The sequence below is a fragment of the Aegilops tauschii genome, chromosome 6 (genome assembly GCF_002575655.3).
Source record: "Aegilops tauschii subsp. strangulata cultivar AL8/78 chromosome 6, Aet v6.0, whole genome shotgun sequence".
NCBI classification, from domain to species: Eukaryota; Viridiplantae; Streptophyta; class Magnoliopsida; order Poales; family Poaceae; genus Aegilops; species Aegilops tauschii.
In genome coordinates this window covers 397,335,861-397,350,015 of record NC_053040.3, presented here as the reverse complement: position 1 = coordinate 397,350,015, position 14,155 = coordinate 397,335,861, and the positions used below count along the sequence as shown (strand labels likewise).

The 14,155-nt window shown below is 46.6% G+C and overlaps 1 protein-coding gene across 1 annotated transcript; it reads right to left on the bottom strand.

Moving 5' to 3' along the window:
* Nucleotides 1-8,755: 8,755 nt before the first annotated feature.
* LOC109778807 (fimbrin-4) lies at nucleotides 8,756-13,692 on the bottom strand. The gene is made up of 15 exons (XM_020337393.4): nucleotides 13,456-13,692; nucleotides 13,233-13,360; nucleotides 12,938-13,108; nucleotides 12,544-12,812; nucleotides 12,264-12,435; nucleotides 11,824-11,862; nucleotides 11,653-11,721; nucleotides 11,451-11,567; nucleotides 10,925-11,136; nucleotides 10,607-10,765; nucleotides 10,325-10,524; nucleotides 10,060-10,226; nucleotides 9,881-9,977; nucleotides 9,659-9,750; nucleotides 8,756-9,451 (listed from the first exon to the last, which is right to left on the bottom strand). Exons 2-15 carry the CDS (start codon nucleotides 13,317-13,319, stop codon nucleotides 9,065-9,067), a joined length of 2,238 nt encoding a protein of 745 aa, XP_020192982.1. The 5' UTR covers nucleotides 13,320-13,360; nucleotides 13,456-13,692; the 3' UTR covers nucleotides 8,756-9,064.
* Between the last annotated feature and the right edge of the window lie 463 nt (nucleotides 13,693-14,155).

Here is a 14,155-nt window from a genome sequence, read left to right as displayed (position 1 = left end):
CCCCGAAGCCAAGTCCGAGCGTGCCTTGGGCCCGGTGGCTACTGTCGGCGTTCTGGGAACGGGGGTCCCCAGACTTGCTTGCCTGCGGCCCACGGTGTGGCTCCACCAGTGGCCCTGTACGACCCATCTTCACCAGCAAACACTCAAGACCCTCGCGAGGCGGATGACGCAAGACCTCCTCGGGGGCAGCCTCACCAGGCTAGGCTCGCGAGGGGCGGAAAGATCAAGGCAAGGGGAACCTCGCGAGGTTCCCGTGACGTAAGCCATGACGACCAAGGCCAGGCGGGCGCCAGCGCGCACAGTGTCCTCATTTCCTCTTTGGTGCTAAAGAGGCAAGCGCAGGCGAGGAGTCCCGAGGCATCAGGCAAAGGTTTCCATATCGGTGCAACGAGACCAAGACCATAAGGACGGCAAGACGGAGGTCACCGTGGAGCCCAAGACGGCGTCATCCCCAGAGCCTTTGGCAGGCGAAGACCACCTTTAGTCAGGATAGCTTGTACTCGTTGTCCCCCTTCAAACTTGGCCGTTGTGGGATCCCTTCCCGCTCAATATTTGGGAAGAGGACCGGGGCTTCTATAAATAGGACTAGCCACCCCCGTAGCAGGGGGGATTACTCAGCTCACCAACCACCACCCAAGCTCACCGAGCACAAGAACACCTCTCCTTGTGAGGCTCTTCTTCCCTTGTAATTGTTCATCCTCAACCCAAGAGGCAATCCACCACACCACACTGGAGTAGGGTATTACACCACAACGGTGGCCCGAACCAGTATAAACCTTGTGTCTCTTTGTTCTTTGGTTCGTCGAGCTAGGCCGTGAGATCTAGTTGCGAGCGAGCTCGAGGGAGGTGAGATCTTCGTGCGCACCCAAGTGTTCGAACCTCAAGGGTTTTGCCGGAACCTGAGGTCCGACATACATAGCTGCTTCGGAAGCAGCAAATGAAGGAGTCTGGATGAAGGAGTTCATATCCGATCTAGGTTTCATACCTAGTGCATCGGGTCCAATGAAAATCTTTTGTGACAATACTCGTGCAATTGCCTTGGCAAAGGAATCCAGATTTCACAAGAGAACCAAGCACATCAAGAGACGCTTCAATTCCATCCGCGATCAAGTCAAGGAGGGAGACATAGAGATTTGCAAGATACATACGGATCTGAATGTTCCAGATCCGTTGACTAAGCCTCTCTCACGAGCAAAACATGATCAGCACCAAGGCTCCATGGGTGTTAGAATCATTACTATGTAATCTAGATTATTGACTCTAGTGCAAGTGGGAGGCTGAAGGAAATATGCCCTAGAGGCAATAATAAAGTTGTTATTTATATTTCCTTATATCATGATAAATGTTTATTATTCATGCTAGAATTGTATTAACCGGAAACTTAGTACATGTGTGAATACATAGACAAACAGAGTGTCACTAGTATGCCTCTACTTGACTAGCTCGTTGAATCGAAGATGGTTATGTTTCCTAACCATAGACATGAGTTGTCATTTGATTAACGGGATCACATCATTAGAGAATGATGTGATTGACTTGACCCATTCCGTTAGCTTAGCATAATGATCATTTAGTTTTATTGCTATTGCTTTCTTCATGACTTATACATGTTCCTCTGACTATGAGATTATGCAACTCCTGAATACCGGAGGAACACCTTGTGTGCTATCAAATGTCACAACGTAATTGGGTGATTATAAAGATGCTCTACAGGTGTCTCCGAAGGTGTTTGTTGGGTTGGCATATATCAAGATTAGGATTTTTCACTCCGTGTATCGGAGAGGTATCTCTGGGCCCTCTCGGTAATGCTCATCACTATAAGCCTTGCAAGCAATGTGACTAATGAGTTAGTTGCGGATGATGCATTACGGAACGAGTAAAGAGACTTGTCAGTAATGAGGTTGAACTAGGTATTGAGATACCGACGATCGAATCTCGGGCAAGTAACATACCGATGACAAAGGGAACAACGTATGTTGTTATGCGGTTTGACCGATTAAGATCTTCGTAGAATATGTAGGAACCAATATGAGCATCCAGGTTCCGCTATTGGTTATTGACTGGAGATGAGTCTCGGTCATGTGTACATAGTTCTCGAACCCGTAGGGTCCGCACGCTTAACGTTCGGTGACGATTTGTATTAAGCGTTATGTGATTTGATGAACCGAAGTTTGTTTTGAGTCCCGGATGAGATCACGGACATGACGAGGAGTCTCGAAATGGTCGAGACATAAAGATTGATATATTGGAAGGTTGCATTTGGACATCGGAATGGTTCCGGGATGTTCGGGCATTTTTTGGAGTACCGGGAGGTTACCGGAACCCCCCGGGGAGTTAATGGGCCTTCATTGGCCCTAGTGGAGAGAGGAGGCGGCGGCCAGGTGGAGGCGCCCCCCCCCAAGCCCAAACCGAATTGGACTAAGGTTGGGGGGGCGGGCCCCCCTTTCCTTCTCCCCTCTTCTCCCTTCCCTCCTTCTCCTAGTTAGAATAGGAAGGGGGGCCGAATCCTACTTGGACCGGGAGTCCAAGTAGGACTCCCCCATTGGCGCGCCCCCTCTAGGGCCGACCTCCTCTTCCCCCCTCCTTTATATACGTGGGAGGGGGGCACCCCAAAGGACACCAAAGTTTCTTTTAGCCGTGTGCGGTGCCCCCCTCCACTGTTACACACCTCGGTCATATCGTCTTAGTGCTTAGGCGAAGCTCTGCGCCGGTAACATCATGATCACCGTCACCACGCCATCGTGCTGACGGAACTCTCCCTCGTCCTCAACTGGATCAAGAGCTCGAGGGACGTCATCGAGCTGAACGTGTGCTGAACGTGGAGGTGACGTACGTTCGGTGCTTAGATCGGTTGGATCGCGAAGACGTTCGACTACATCAACCGCGTTACTAAACGCTTCCGCTTTCGGTCTACGAGGGTACGTGGACACACTCTCCCCGCTCGTTGCTATGCTTCTCCTAGATAGATCTTGCGTGATCGTAGGAAACTTTTTGAATTACTACCTTCCCCAACAGGTGGTGGTGCGACTGGCTTGGAGTCGACGGTGGTTGTTTGGTGGTGTTCTCTGGGGTTTGGTGGCGGTGCCTTTGGCGCTGCAGGGCGGCCATATGTTTCCCCCTCGTGAAGGTGTCTCGCTATGCATGCTCAAGACTCTCCTTTGGCGGCCGATGTGTTGCGGCGAGTGTCATGCTCTTGGTGATGTCTTGGTTCATCTTTGCTCTTTGATGGCGCCAGATGCCTCCCCAAATTGTTAATCATTCCGATCTTTCATGGCGGGGCACCCAGTCAAGGTTGTGTTTTTTGCACTCGTTGGTTGTGGATGCTCCTGAGTTGTGCCGTGGGGCTCGGTATGCACGCAATGCGGTGCATTAGGTTCCTCGCAAAGTCTAAGTATTGTGATCCCTCGACGACACCCCACAACTACTTGTGTCTTCCGTGGTGATGGTCCTTTTAGTCTGCTAGCTAGCTCCCGCCCTTGTTGGGTGTCTTGTTCTTCTCTTCTCCATGTAACCTTCTTGTACGGTTTCCGGCCCAGTTTCCCTTATAAACGGGTCAACTTGTTTAGGTTTTCGATCCGGTTTCCCTTATAAACTGGATCACTCTCCTGGCATAATGGCCACTTTGAGTAATATATTCAGGTGGAGGGACTCCTCCTCCGGTGATTCTACAAAAAAATGTTGCCAGGCTGTGTGTGTATTATTTGCCAGCTAATGCTAGTGTAGCAAAAAAGAATGAAAATGGTTGCATTATCTCCTATACAGAATTATTCGTGTTAAAAACTGCAGAGATTCAAGCATGAGCTCAAGCTATCTGCTACTCCCTCTGTATATTAATATAAGATCTTTTAGATAATTAGTGATCTAAAAGATCTTATATTAGTTTACAGAGGGTGTATATCATACTACTGCTCACGGCTGGACGAATGAATGTACAAAGTCAGGGCTGACATTAAGCTTGGTCTCGGTCTCGGACTTGGACTCATAAAGCGAGAGCCGGAAAATGGCATGAACTACGCAGTCGGGGTTGACATTGCAAATAGGGTCTACATGTGCATGCAGATTCAATCGTGACGACATCCTCTGCTGCCACATACTCAAGGTGGTGGATGTATGTGTCGCGAGGAACGCCGTTTGAGATGCCCTAAGGGCATCTCATGGCCGACTGTCGTTTGTTTGACGAACATCGCTGGAGATGCCCTAAGGTCATATGTGTGCTATTTTTTAATATATTTTTTCCATATGTTTGAATGATCTTGCGATAGTTACTATTTAAAACTAATAATATTCTATTTAATTGCTTACTGTTTATTTTGTTTTATTCCTCAGTCATCATCATGTCTACTAGTCGCATTTTGTTTAATCACTAACAATTACAAATTCAATATATTTCTAAATATTATGTGGAATAACATATTTGAAGTGATATAACTAAGTGAAAGTATGCTTTGATTATATTTTTTCTATATTATTTTCTCTGTTATATGAATTATAAAGAAAATAGGCCCTATTTTCATCTCCTCACGGCCCCCTCGAATTCCCGGAGACGTCTTGTTCCTTTCGCAGCCGATTTGAAGAAATTGCTCGACGGATCATTGTCGCATGTTCTTCTGGCTTGCAGACCGTGAGCGGTTGTTCGCAAACCCGTGGCTCTTTAGAAGAGTTGTCCTCCATGCAAGCTCGTTATGCACTCTTTGGGAGACGACTACTCCCTCCATCCACATATATAGGGCTTAGTTAAGTGAAAGTACGTCCTTGTACATTACCGGTTCAACAATTTTTGCTTGATGTTACTTCACTCTGAAGTACTCGGTGGTAGCAGAATTTCGCGATCTATGTGTTTCAAAGAAGAAGAAAAGAGAAAAAAACTGCGTTCTATGGGATAGCACACCTCAATTCTTTCTTCGGTGTAAACTAATCTCCATCCTCTAAAATCTATGAAAATGACGCAACCCTCGAAGGCTTTTATATTATGGGACGGAGGGAGTAATAAACAACTAAAATAAAGGCATCACATCCATCTTCCGACAATCCTGGTCAGAGAGTTCTCCGACGGATTGTCCCTGTATAGGTTTTCTGCAACTTATACAATTAGTTTTCACTTTTCAGTTTGTATTTCTCCTTTTGATCGGTTTCTTGAGGTTGTAAATAACTTTGTTTGTCTAATTTACTGCAAATTGTCAGGCCGGTTTTTGCCCGCGATAGATCCCTAAAAAATGGAATGTTTTATTAGTAGTACACCTCTAAGAACACGAGTAGGATTAGAACAAGGAATACGAGTAAGCCAGTCTTGGCGCTTGGGTGGTCGCATCCCCCTCGGGTCATTGCCAAGTTTTAGGTGGTCCATGTACCCTTCTCTCGGCAGCGATGCAAGCCGCGAGATCCGAGACAAGAGAGGCATGGCACAACTCCACATCCGATCACGTACCCGGCCTAGAAAACAACACGCGCAGCTCAGGCAGGAAGGAACAGTCAGCAGCGGGTGCTCGTTCCTCAAGCCGTCTCTTCCACCACACCTCTAAACAAGGTTAGCATGATTTACTACCTGTAGAACCTTTTTCTTTTTTGCGAATGCACTACCTGTAGAACCTTAACAGTACGATCGAACGCCAAGCACCAGTGATCACACACGCGTGAACCAGATCATATCACCCATATCAATCTATCTAGTGAAACAATGAAACGAGGCGACACCCAGGATTTAGGGCACATGCACGCAGAACCGGACAAGGCGTGGCCCTGGCTGGCAAGACTGCAACTGCAAGTGGGCCAGGTTGCTCGTAGGTTGTGCCCGCGCGCGCCGAGCGGCTCGTCGTCTTCCCGGCCGCGCGCGTAGCGTAGACTGGACACTGGAGTCCTCCTCCTGTCTAGGCTGCCGCTGCCGCTGCTGATGATGCTGCGTGCACTGTTGACTGGGGCATGGCATGCAGATGCAGTGCAAACCATGGTCCTCCTAGCTAGCTAGTCCTGGCCGCGCAAAGGACTTGTATGAAAGTAACGGAGGTCGGCGGCCATGATGTACTATGTGGGTTGGGACGCAGGCAAAGTGATGTAAACTAATCTAAGCACTTACAGTGGACGGCATCTGCGGTGGAGCGGCGTTTCCTGTGACGCATCGACGTCGTGGAGTCTCAGTGGCGAGACACAACAAAGTTTCGGTGACGGATGCGTGATGATGAACGCGCGTAGGGAGGAGGCGTTGTCTGGTGTGGTGGGGGCGTCGACGGCAGGCCGAGCAAGGTCGATGTGTCAGTACCTGTTCTGAAGATGAATTGATGAAAGACGGAACTATGAGAGTGCGTCAGACCGGTTTGTGTTCCAGACCCGGTATGTGGCTTGGTCGGGCCTCCGGCTTTAGATGTTAGGCTAGTTGAGAGGTCTGGGTATTTGGCTCACACTTTTTACACCTCTTCATCAATGGATAAAAGTAGCGATAGATGTTACCAAGATGGCGGCTTCAGACATATTGATGTATTACGTACTATGTAAGTTCTTTGTGAATAATTAATAAATGAGTGCATGCATCTTTCAGATGCAGAGGCCGGGGTCATCCTCATTTTCTAAAAAAAAGCACTTACAGTATAGCTAGTATAGCAGCCTACCGGCCGGCAGAAAACAATCTCGCCGGCATGCATGCGGCGAGTGTGACTGATTCCGAGAGACACACACACACTACGCGTGTGTTATCGACCACCATTACAGAACGGTCTGTACTCTGAACAGACGAGCCATCAAAATTCAAAACGACAGTATTATTGCATATGATACGGCATCTCCCGTTGAAGACTTGACAGGTCGCGGATATCGAGCTTGTATGATCAATCAAACCGTACTACACAGCAAACAATAAATCGATGGTTGATTTTGGCGCTATGCCCGCGGGATGCGACGTTCCTTGTTCTTACTATGCCTTGCTCCGTGGGAGCGAAAGGAAGAGGGACAGAGGCGGAGCAAAGGTTCTCCCTGTCCGCAAACATGTCCCCCCTCCCTGGTTCTTCCATCACGGCCGCGTGCACCAAGAGGCGCACTGTAGCCGGCCACATGCAGTGACGAGCACTATGCCGCGTACTGTTTCGGCAGAGCAAGCAAAAGAAGAACTCGGTTCGCCACCGAGCTAGCTTACTGTGCCTGCCGCCGTCCTGCGTCAGCCGGAGGTGCCAATGCAAGTACAGCTACAGCTACAGCTACGACATACAAGCTCCTCGAAGAAGAGAAGATTTCTTTCATTCATTCACGCGCAAACAAACAAACAACAGACAAACAGAGGAGGAGGAAGAAGAATCATCATCTACCAGTTCATCACTAGGATCGAAACCCGTCGGCTGATTTCTCTTCCCCGAAAACAGATACAAATCAATAGCCAAGGTTATTCACAGCAACAGCAACCGTGGTATGGTCGGTTGCAGAGAAAAGCTAAAACGAGAACGAAGAGCAAGAAACTAACTACTGCTAATATAACCCCTACTGAGTACTAACTAGTATAGTAACTAGCTAGGTAGAGAAGGTAGGAGATGAAATGCCTGGCGTGCCCCATGTATGCCATGTCGCCGCGGATGATAGGAATGGTGGCAAAGCTGGCCGGCTCAATTCCTCGACCACCACGTCACCGCCCTATCAGCAGCAACTATCCTCCATCGTCGGAGGACACGGCACGCGGAGGAGGAAGCCGGGGCAATGGCCGGTGCCACCCGGGAGCGACCTCGACGACGATGCATCGGGTTCCAGCTTGACGACGACGCGCGTGCGCACGGCAGGGCACGGATGGAACCATCGACGGTGTGCAGCGGTGGGGCGGAGGGTGGTGGTGGTGGCGGTGTGGCCTCACCCCGGCTTTACTACAACTTGACTTCGGGGAGCAAGCAAGGGAGGGAGCAGTGCGTAGTATCAAGGCGGGGAGGGGAGGAAATGGCATGGAGCCCAGCCCTGCATGGTTATGCTGCTGTCTCCGGCCGGCCCGGTGGTGACCTCGGCCGCTGTGTGTGTGCCCGCGAATTTATGTAGCCTGCTGCCTGCGCGACGCAGGCTCATCGGAAGACGCACACGCAGTGCAGTCCCGCGACTCGTCATCTCGGTGCCATGTTCCGCAGCGCCCTTGTCTTTCTCTTCTAAGAAAAAAGAAACGCCAGTAATTTTCCAGCAGCTTAGTGGTACCCGTATTGTTCATGCGGAATGCACGTCCTGGGTCTCATTCATGCAGACCAACGAATAGTACGGTGCAAATCCATTACTGTCAAGAAGAAGAAACAGCTAATTAATTCCCAGGCATGCGTGATTGATCCATTTCAAACAGCTACTACTAATAATTCCCGATGCACATCGCGCTCACTGATTTACAAATCGCTATCCGACACGTCACATTGCACGCAAAGGAACAAGAATGCCCCAACAATACTTCTACTACTAGCATAATGTGTACTCCCTCCATTCCTAAATATAAGTCTTTTTAGATATTTCACTATGGACTACATACGGAGCAAAATGAGTAAATCTACACTCTAAAATATATCTAAAATATGTCTATATACATCCGTATGTAGGTTGTAGTGGAATCTCTAAAAAAACTTATATTTAGGAACGAAGGGAGTACAGCGATTCCTTGGCATGCCAGAAATCAACATTTTTATGTACAGCTCATCATGCATGGTCCACACTCCACAGCAGCGACGACAGTTTGGTACAAAAATGATAATGGTCCAAGCAGTACAGCAAATTGGAAGGAAAAAATACGGAGCACATGGACGGACCGACAAGGCACGAGTTGAGCAATGGAGCTGTGCACTAAAGAGTGTACAGGAAATGGCCAGCCAACCAAACCAACCGGCGGCCTACTATATGTATGTGTCTGTATTTCTCTCTTTCTCCCGTATAGTACTTGCTATTCAGCAAAATTTAACTTAATGAACAAACGGCGGCTACGATCTATCTGTATGATGGTGTGTACCTATTATGCTACCTGAAAAGCAGGAGAAAAATTCACTTCTGGTAGCAGCAGCAACTTTTGGTACCAACCCTTGTATATAAAGCTAATTGATGGACAGCGCTACGGACGAAAATATAACCATCAGGATCATGTGGCGTCGTTCCCGTTTTCTGCAGGTCGAGCACCTGGGGTGGCGTCGTTCCCGTTTTCTGCAGGTGGAGCATCTGGGGTGGCGTCGTTCCCGTTTTCTGCAAGTGGAGCATCTGGGGTGGCGTCGTTCCCGTTTTCTGCAGCTGGAGCATTTGAGGTGGCGTCGTCTGTGGTCAGGGTGGATAGACTGTCGGACAGTGAGTTTGCCTCTTCGCTCTCAGACGGTGCCGCTGTCGAAGCACCATCCTCCGAGCCAATGTCGGAAGTTGCGTCCGAAGCCATGCTAGATGGCTCTGATGCTTCAGATATTTCAGGCTGTGGTTGTCTCAGCAGGCTCCAATACATGATGCTAGCTGTAAGAGTTAGGATCATCTTCTGGTTCACCTGTTCAATCAACATGAACAAAAGGAGGATATAAAACCAACAATATATGCACAGCAGTGTTTCAATTCTCAATCAACAAGCATCATCAACATTTCTAAAGGTAAAAGATTCCAAGAAGTAGATGAATTTAGCTCCGATCCAGTTTAATTCATTGGAAAATGAAAATATTACAGGCTCAGTTCCATATTCGTAACAATGGCCCTTTACCTCTATGATGTCCTCTGGCAGTAGAAACACAGAACATCCGAGCTTTCTTGCAACACTAATGATGTAGGTAGCATTTAGCTTCTTTTCCTCGTCTGCAAAATCAAAAGAAATTACCCATCAGCCAGTACTATGGTTCTTCTATTTGTAAAGAAAGCATATAATTAATTAATCAGAAACCAATTCATGAAATAGTCAAATAGCACATGTGGATCAAGAACAGACCAGCTTCTCCCTTTGTAACCACTTTCCAGTTCACAACCCTTGGCTGAACTGCACTAAGAAGTTCAAGAAAGAACACTCCATTTGATAAGCTCTTATCCTGAAGGGGAAAATGGCAAGAAAAACATTAACAGCTGGAGTTTCTGATATGGTCACGCGAAAGCTATGGATATTAAAGTCACCTTGAAGCTTTCCATTCGAGATGTTCTTCCGGATGTTTTCACTTTGCTGTTTGCCCAGTTCAGTATATCTGCATCAGTAATTTGCTTTCCTTGGGATCCTTTGGAGTGGGATCTCAGTCTGTTTAGCAATTGAAGGATATTAAATCTCATCAATTGCCACAGAAGTGCTGAAAGACAACACAGAGAAACTCAAATTATATGTCCACTAAGTTATCAAGAACAGTGCATTAGCATTCACTATAAAGTTCGATGTGATCGAACTCACCAACTATCAATTTCTTATTTCCCTGAACAATATCATTCCCAGCTAAATTTACTAATGAAAACTTTAACTCCTTCCCAATTTTTACAACTTGATTGCAGTTCTCCAGTTTCCTAAATGGCAACTTAATTGGAGGTTTTGATGCCAACTTCCAATTGACAGATCCAGGAGAAACTTTGTCAAGTACTTCAAGAAGTACCCATCTGAAAGATCATAAAATAAATTATCAACTCAGCAATTGATATAACACAATAACACAAGACATCATGAAAATAGTCTTGTTACCCATTGCGAACATCTTCAAAAACATTATTCACGTATGACCCGACCCCAAGGCTGTTGATCCACATTCGGAAGGCCCTTTCTTCTCTGGATACTAGAACATCATCACGTGATGCTGACTGTGTGAGTGTAACTTGTTTAATGTCACTAGTTAGACCATTCCTGCGCATCATGGAATGATATCATTGAAGTGATCAATGGTCAGCACGGAAAAATCGTTAAAATCGACCCAAGGAACTTCCAATTTAAAATAGCTCGTATGACTTTGATCATATCTTAAATTTCTAGATCATTTTCAAGAGCAGGAAAGTCGGCACTTACCGATGCTGGAATATTTGTGCAACAAATGCAAGATTCAAGTTGGCAGAACCCTCAGTTATATCCTTTGGTGTAAGGTATCTTTTGCAGTCCAACTTCTCTGCTTGTTCAAGTACCATTTTTGCCCTTTCATCAGGATCCTTAGTCTCCAGTGTGGTTTCAGGGGAAGTCTCTGGAGCAAGAGCCTTTAGAAGATAAGCATAGGCTTCACCATCCTGTAAATAATTAACTTATGTGACCATCGGAAGTTGAACAGAGCAAGAACAGACGCATGACAAAGAACAACATAATGATGGATCAAGTACAGAGCGACATAACGTACGCTGTATTACATAAAATGAAGAAAGTAACATAAAGTGTTTTGATAAACAATGTTGAAAAGCTAGCTGTTGCGTTGCCCACAAAACTCAAATTCAACAAGAAGATCAACCAAATGTGTAACAGGCAGATTTTTGTATCATTGCAGGTGTATCAAAATTGCATATAATTAAGTGATTATAAGTGTTGTGACATGTTCTGTCATATGCACCTTCACATCCGAAGAGAAATTGTTAACAGTTTTCTTGTAGCCAGCCTTTTTCAGATGATGGTTCATCCATCGAAGCAGCATCTTTTCTGGTGACAAGCTCAACACCTCATCTATATCCTGTACAACATGCAATAAAATGGATTTTGTTTTGAGCAAAGATGTACACCGGGAGCTGAAACAAAGGTAAAACACTTCTACTTACCTTACTGTCATCAAACAATTCCACAAGCTGGGGTGTCTTCTTAAGATTAAGATCAGCCAAAAGTTGAATCTGATAATAAGTGAAACAACTCTTTAGTTGATGAAGGAGGAGTTCAACCATAGTGTGTCCATTGAATTGCATAAAAAATGTGAATCTCATTTCAATACTTACCTTTATGATTTGAGATATCAATCCAAGAACTAAATGAGGCTGCCAAAGAAAACAATAGAAGTATGTGTAAGTCACCACTTGGTTTTTTTTTAAAGGGAATTTATAGAACTGAATATGGGAATTGGGAGCATTTTCCCTTTAGGGTAAGGTGGCTTAAAACAACTGACACATGAAAATCAACAAAAAAATATGAGATGTACTAACTACTAGTAAGTGATAAAGTGCATAAGGACAGTCAGCAGTTAATAATGAGAACAGTATTTATACCTAAATTTACCTACAAATTCATCAAAAAGATTATATATCAGTATACAGGACATGAAAGATTAAAGGGAGATAAATGATTTATCTCATTGCAAAAGAAGAAGGATAATTTAGAGCGCTGCAACATTTATCATGATCTACAAGAAAGGATAACAAGTAGGGAACACAAGGCATACCCTTCCTTCCACTAAATCCTGGGTGCCAATGTTGACAACAGTACATCCAATGGCCTTTGCAGAGTTGAGGCACAGTGTGTGGTTTTCATTCCTCTCCCATGGGTTAAGAACTCTTTTCTTATTTATTGCTCTCTCATCAATGGTCCCAGGTACAGCTACATTGATCAACTTACTGACAAAAGATCCATCAACGAATTAACATCAGCTACAACTAGCAGACAGTTTCTGTTGAAAGAGTAAATTGGCATGCGCCATGTAGCTAGCTAGAAAGCCTTCTCACCAGAGCAGCACACCATCCCTAATAAGATCGAATAGCTGGTTGCCGGATGGGTCGATTGGCAAGTACTTCTTCAAGAATGGGTCTTCACCAAGGTAAGTGTTAATATGCGCCACGTAAGAAGACTTCTCCGCCTGGTTGAGATTGTGCAGCAGCGTAGTGATGGTGGATTTGAGGAACGACGACGAGTTCTTGCGGCCGCCAGCCCCGCCGCCGCCAGCAGTGGCGCTTCCTTCCTTGGCGCTTACCCTTGCTTGCAGATTCAGGTACTCCTGCAAAAACACCACACCAAATTCCCCATCCGAACCGAATCTGTAAGACAATGACACGCTCTTCCCCTCCACAGTAATACTAGTAATACTACTAGTCAGGAACTCAGAGGATCGCCGAGATGTACCCGGAGGAAGGACTCGAACTCAATCTCCTGGTCGCTGTCGGGGTACGACTCCGACAAGAAAGCGGCGATCTCCTCCTCGGGGACCACTTCGTGAAGTCCCCTGAGCTTCTTCATCAGCCCCGGGAGGTTCTTGGTGGTGACATGGCCGGAGTCCCTCTTCAGAGACACGAACTGCAACCCACAACGACACAGAAACCTCGAGTTGGAGCGGAGGTGACAGAGGAAACCCTTCTGACAATAATTGTGGTTTTTGGAGCAGAGAAGCAAAGAAGAAGCCGTGGATTCGGGTTGTCACCTTGGCCTTGAGCGATCGGAGCTCGACCTGCGTGAACTGGCCCTGCAGGGAGGGGTCGGAGACGACGACCCCGACGAAGCCGGACATTTCCCCTCGCCACGGCCCGATTCGACCCGGCTCCGGCGCGGCTGCGGCGAGATTTCAGATCAGGGAGGAGGGACAGATCGTCCGCGCGCGGGTGGGGGGCGGCGGGGAGGGGTTGCGGGGACGAAGATCAGGATACCTTCCGAATTGCTCACGGTAATTCTGCCGTGCAGCCTCTGCTGTTCCTTCTCTCGCTGGCGTGCTTTCCTTGTGCTGGGGGGAAAAGGTGGGCAATGGCGTCCGGGAACTCCCAGATTTGGTGGGGGCGGGAGGGAGGGAGGGAGGGAAGGGGGAAGTGGCGGAGACGAGGAGAGGAGGTAAGGGTGGGGTCTGTTTGTTTCGTTAGTTTATTGTGTCTTCGCTTTAGGTTTTCCTCGGGGTTAAGGCACTGGATGGAAAGGGTAAAAGCAGGCAAGCAAGCAAAATGGAGATCAATAAATAATGAAGCAAAAAATTTGACCCAAAAAAATACTAGGATGATTTTTTTGTTTGATTTTTTTTCTTGATGGAGAGAGATTGATGATGTGCTTAGCTGCGCATGCTCACAACCGGAAAAAGTCTTCGGAGAACTGTTTCTCTAACACGTGTGACGGCTGAATCCTCGCATTAAGGCGGCTTAGGATTTACATGTATATGGTTATAACTTTTGTTATCCTTGTTGCTCTTTGTACTACCATGATTGATTATGAATAGATCAAAAGTTTCTCTTGAAAAATGTCATAAGGGGTTGTGTGATTTTGCTTGTTGTTTTTAGCGGATTAGTTTTATTACCGACAAAAAGATTACTACTTATGTCTACACGCTGGTACAAAATTATAAAAGAAAATGAAAACCATAAA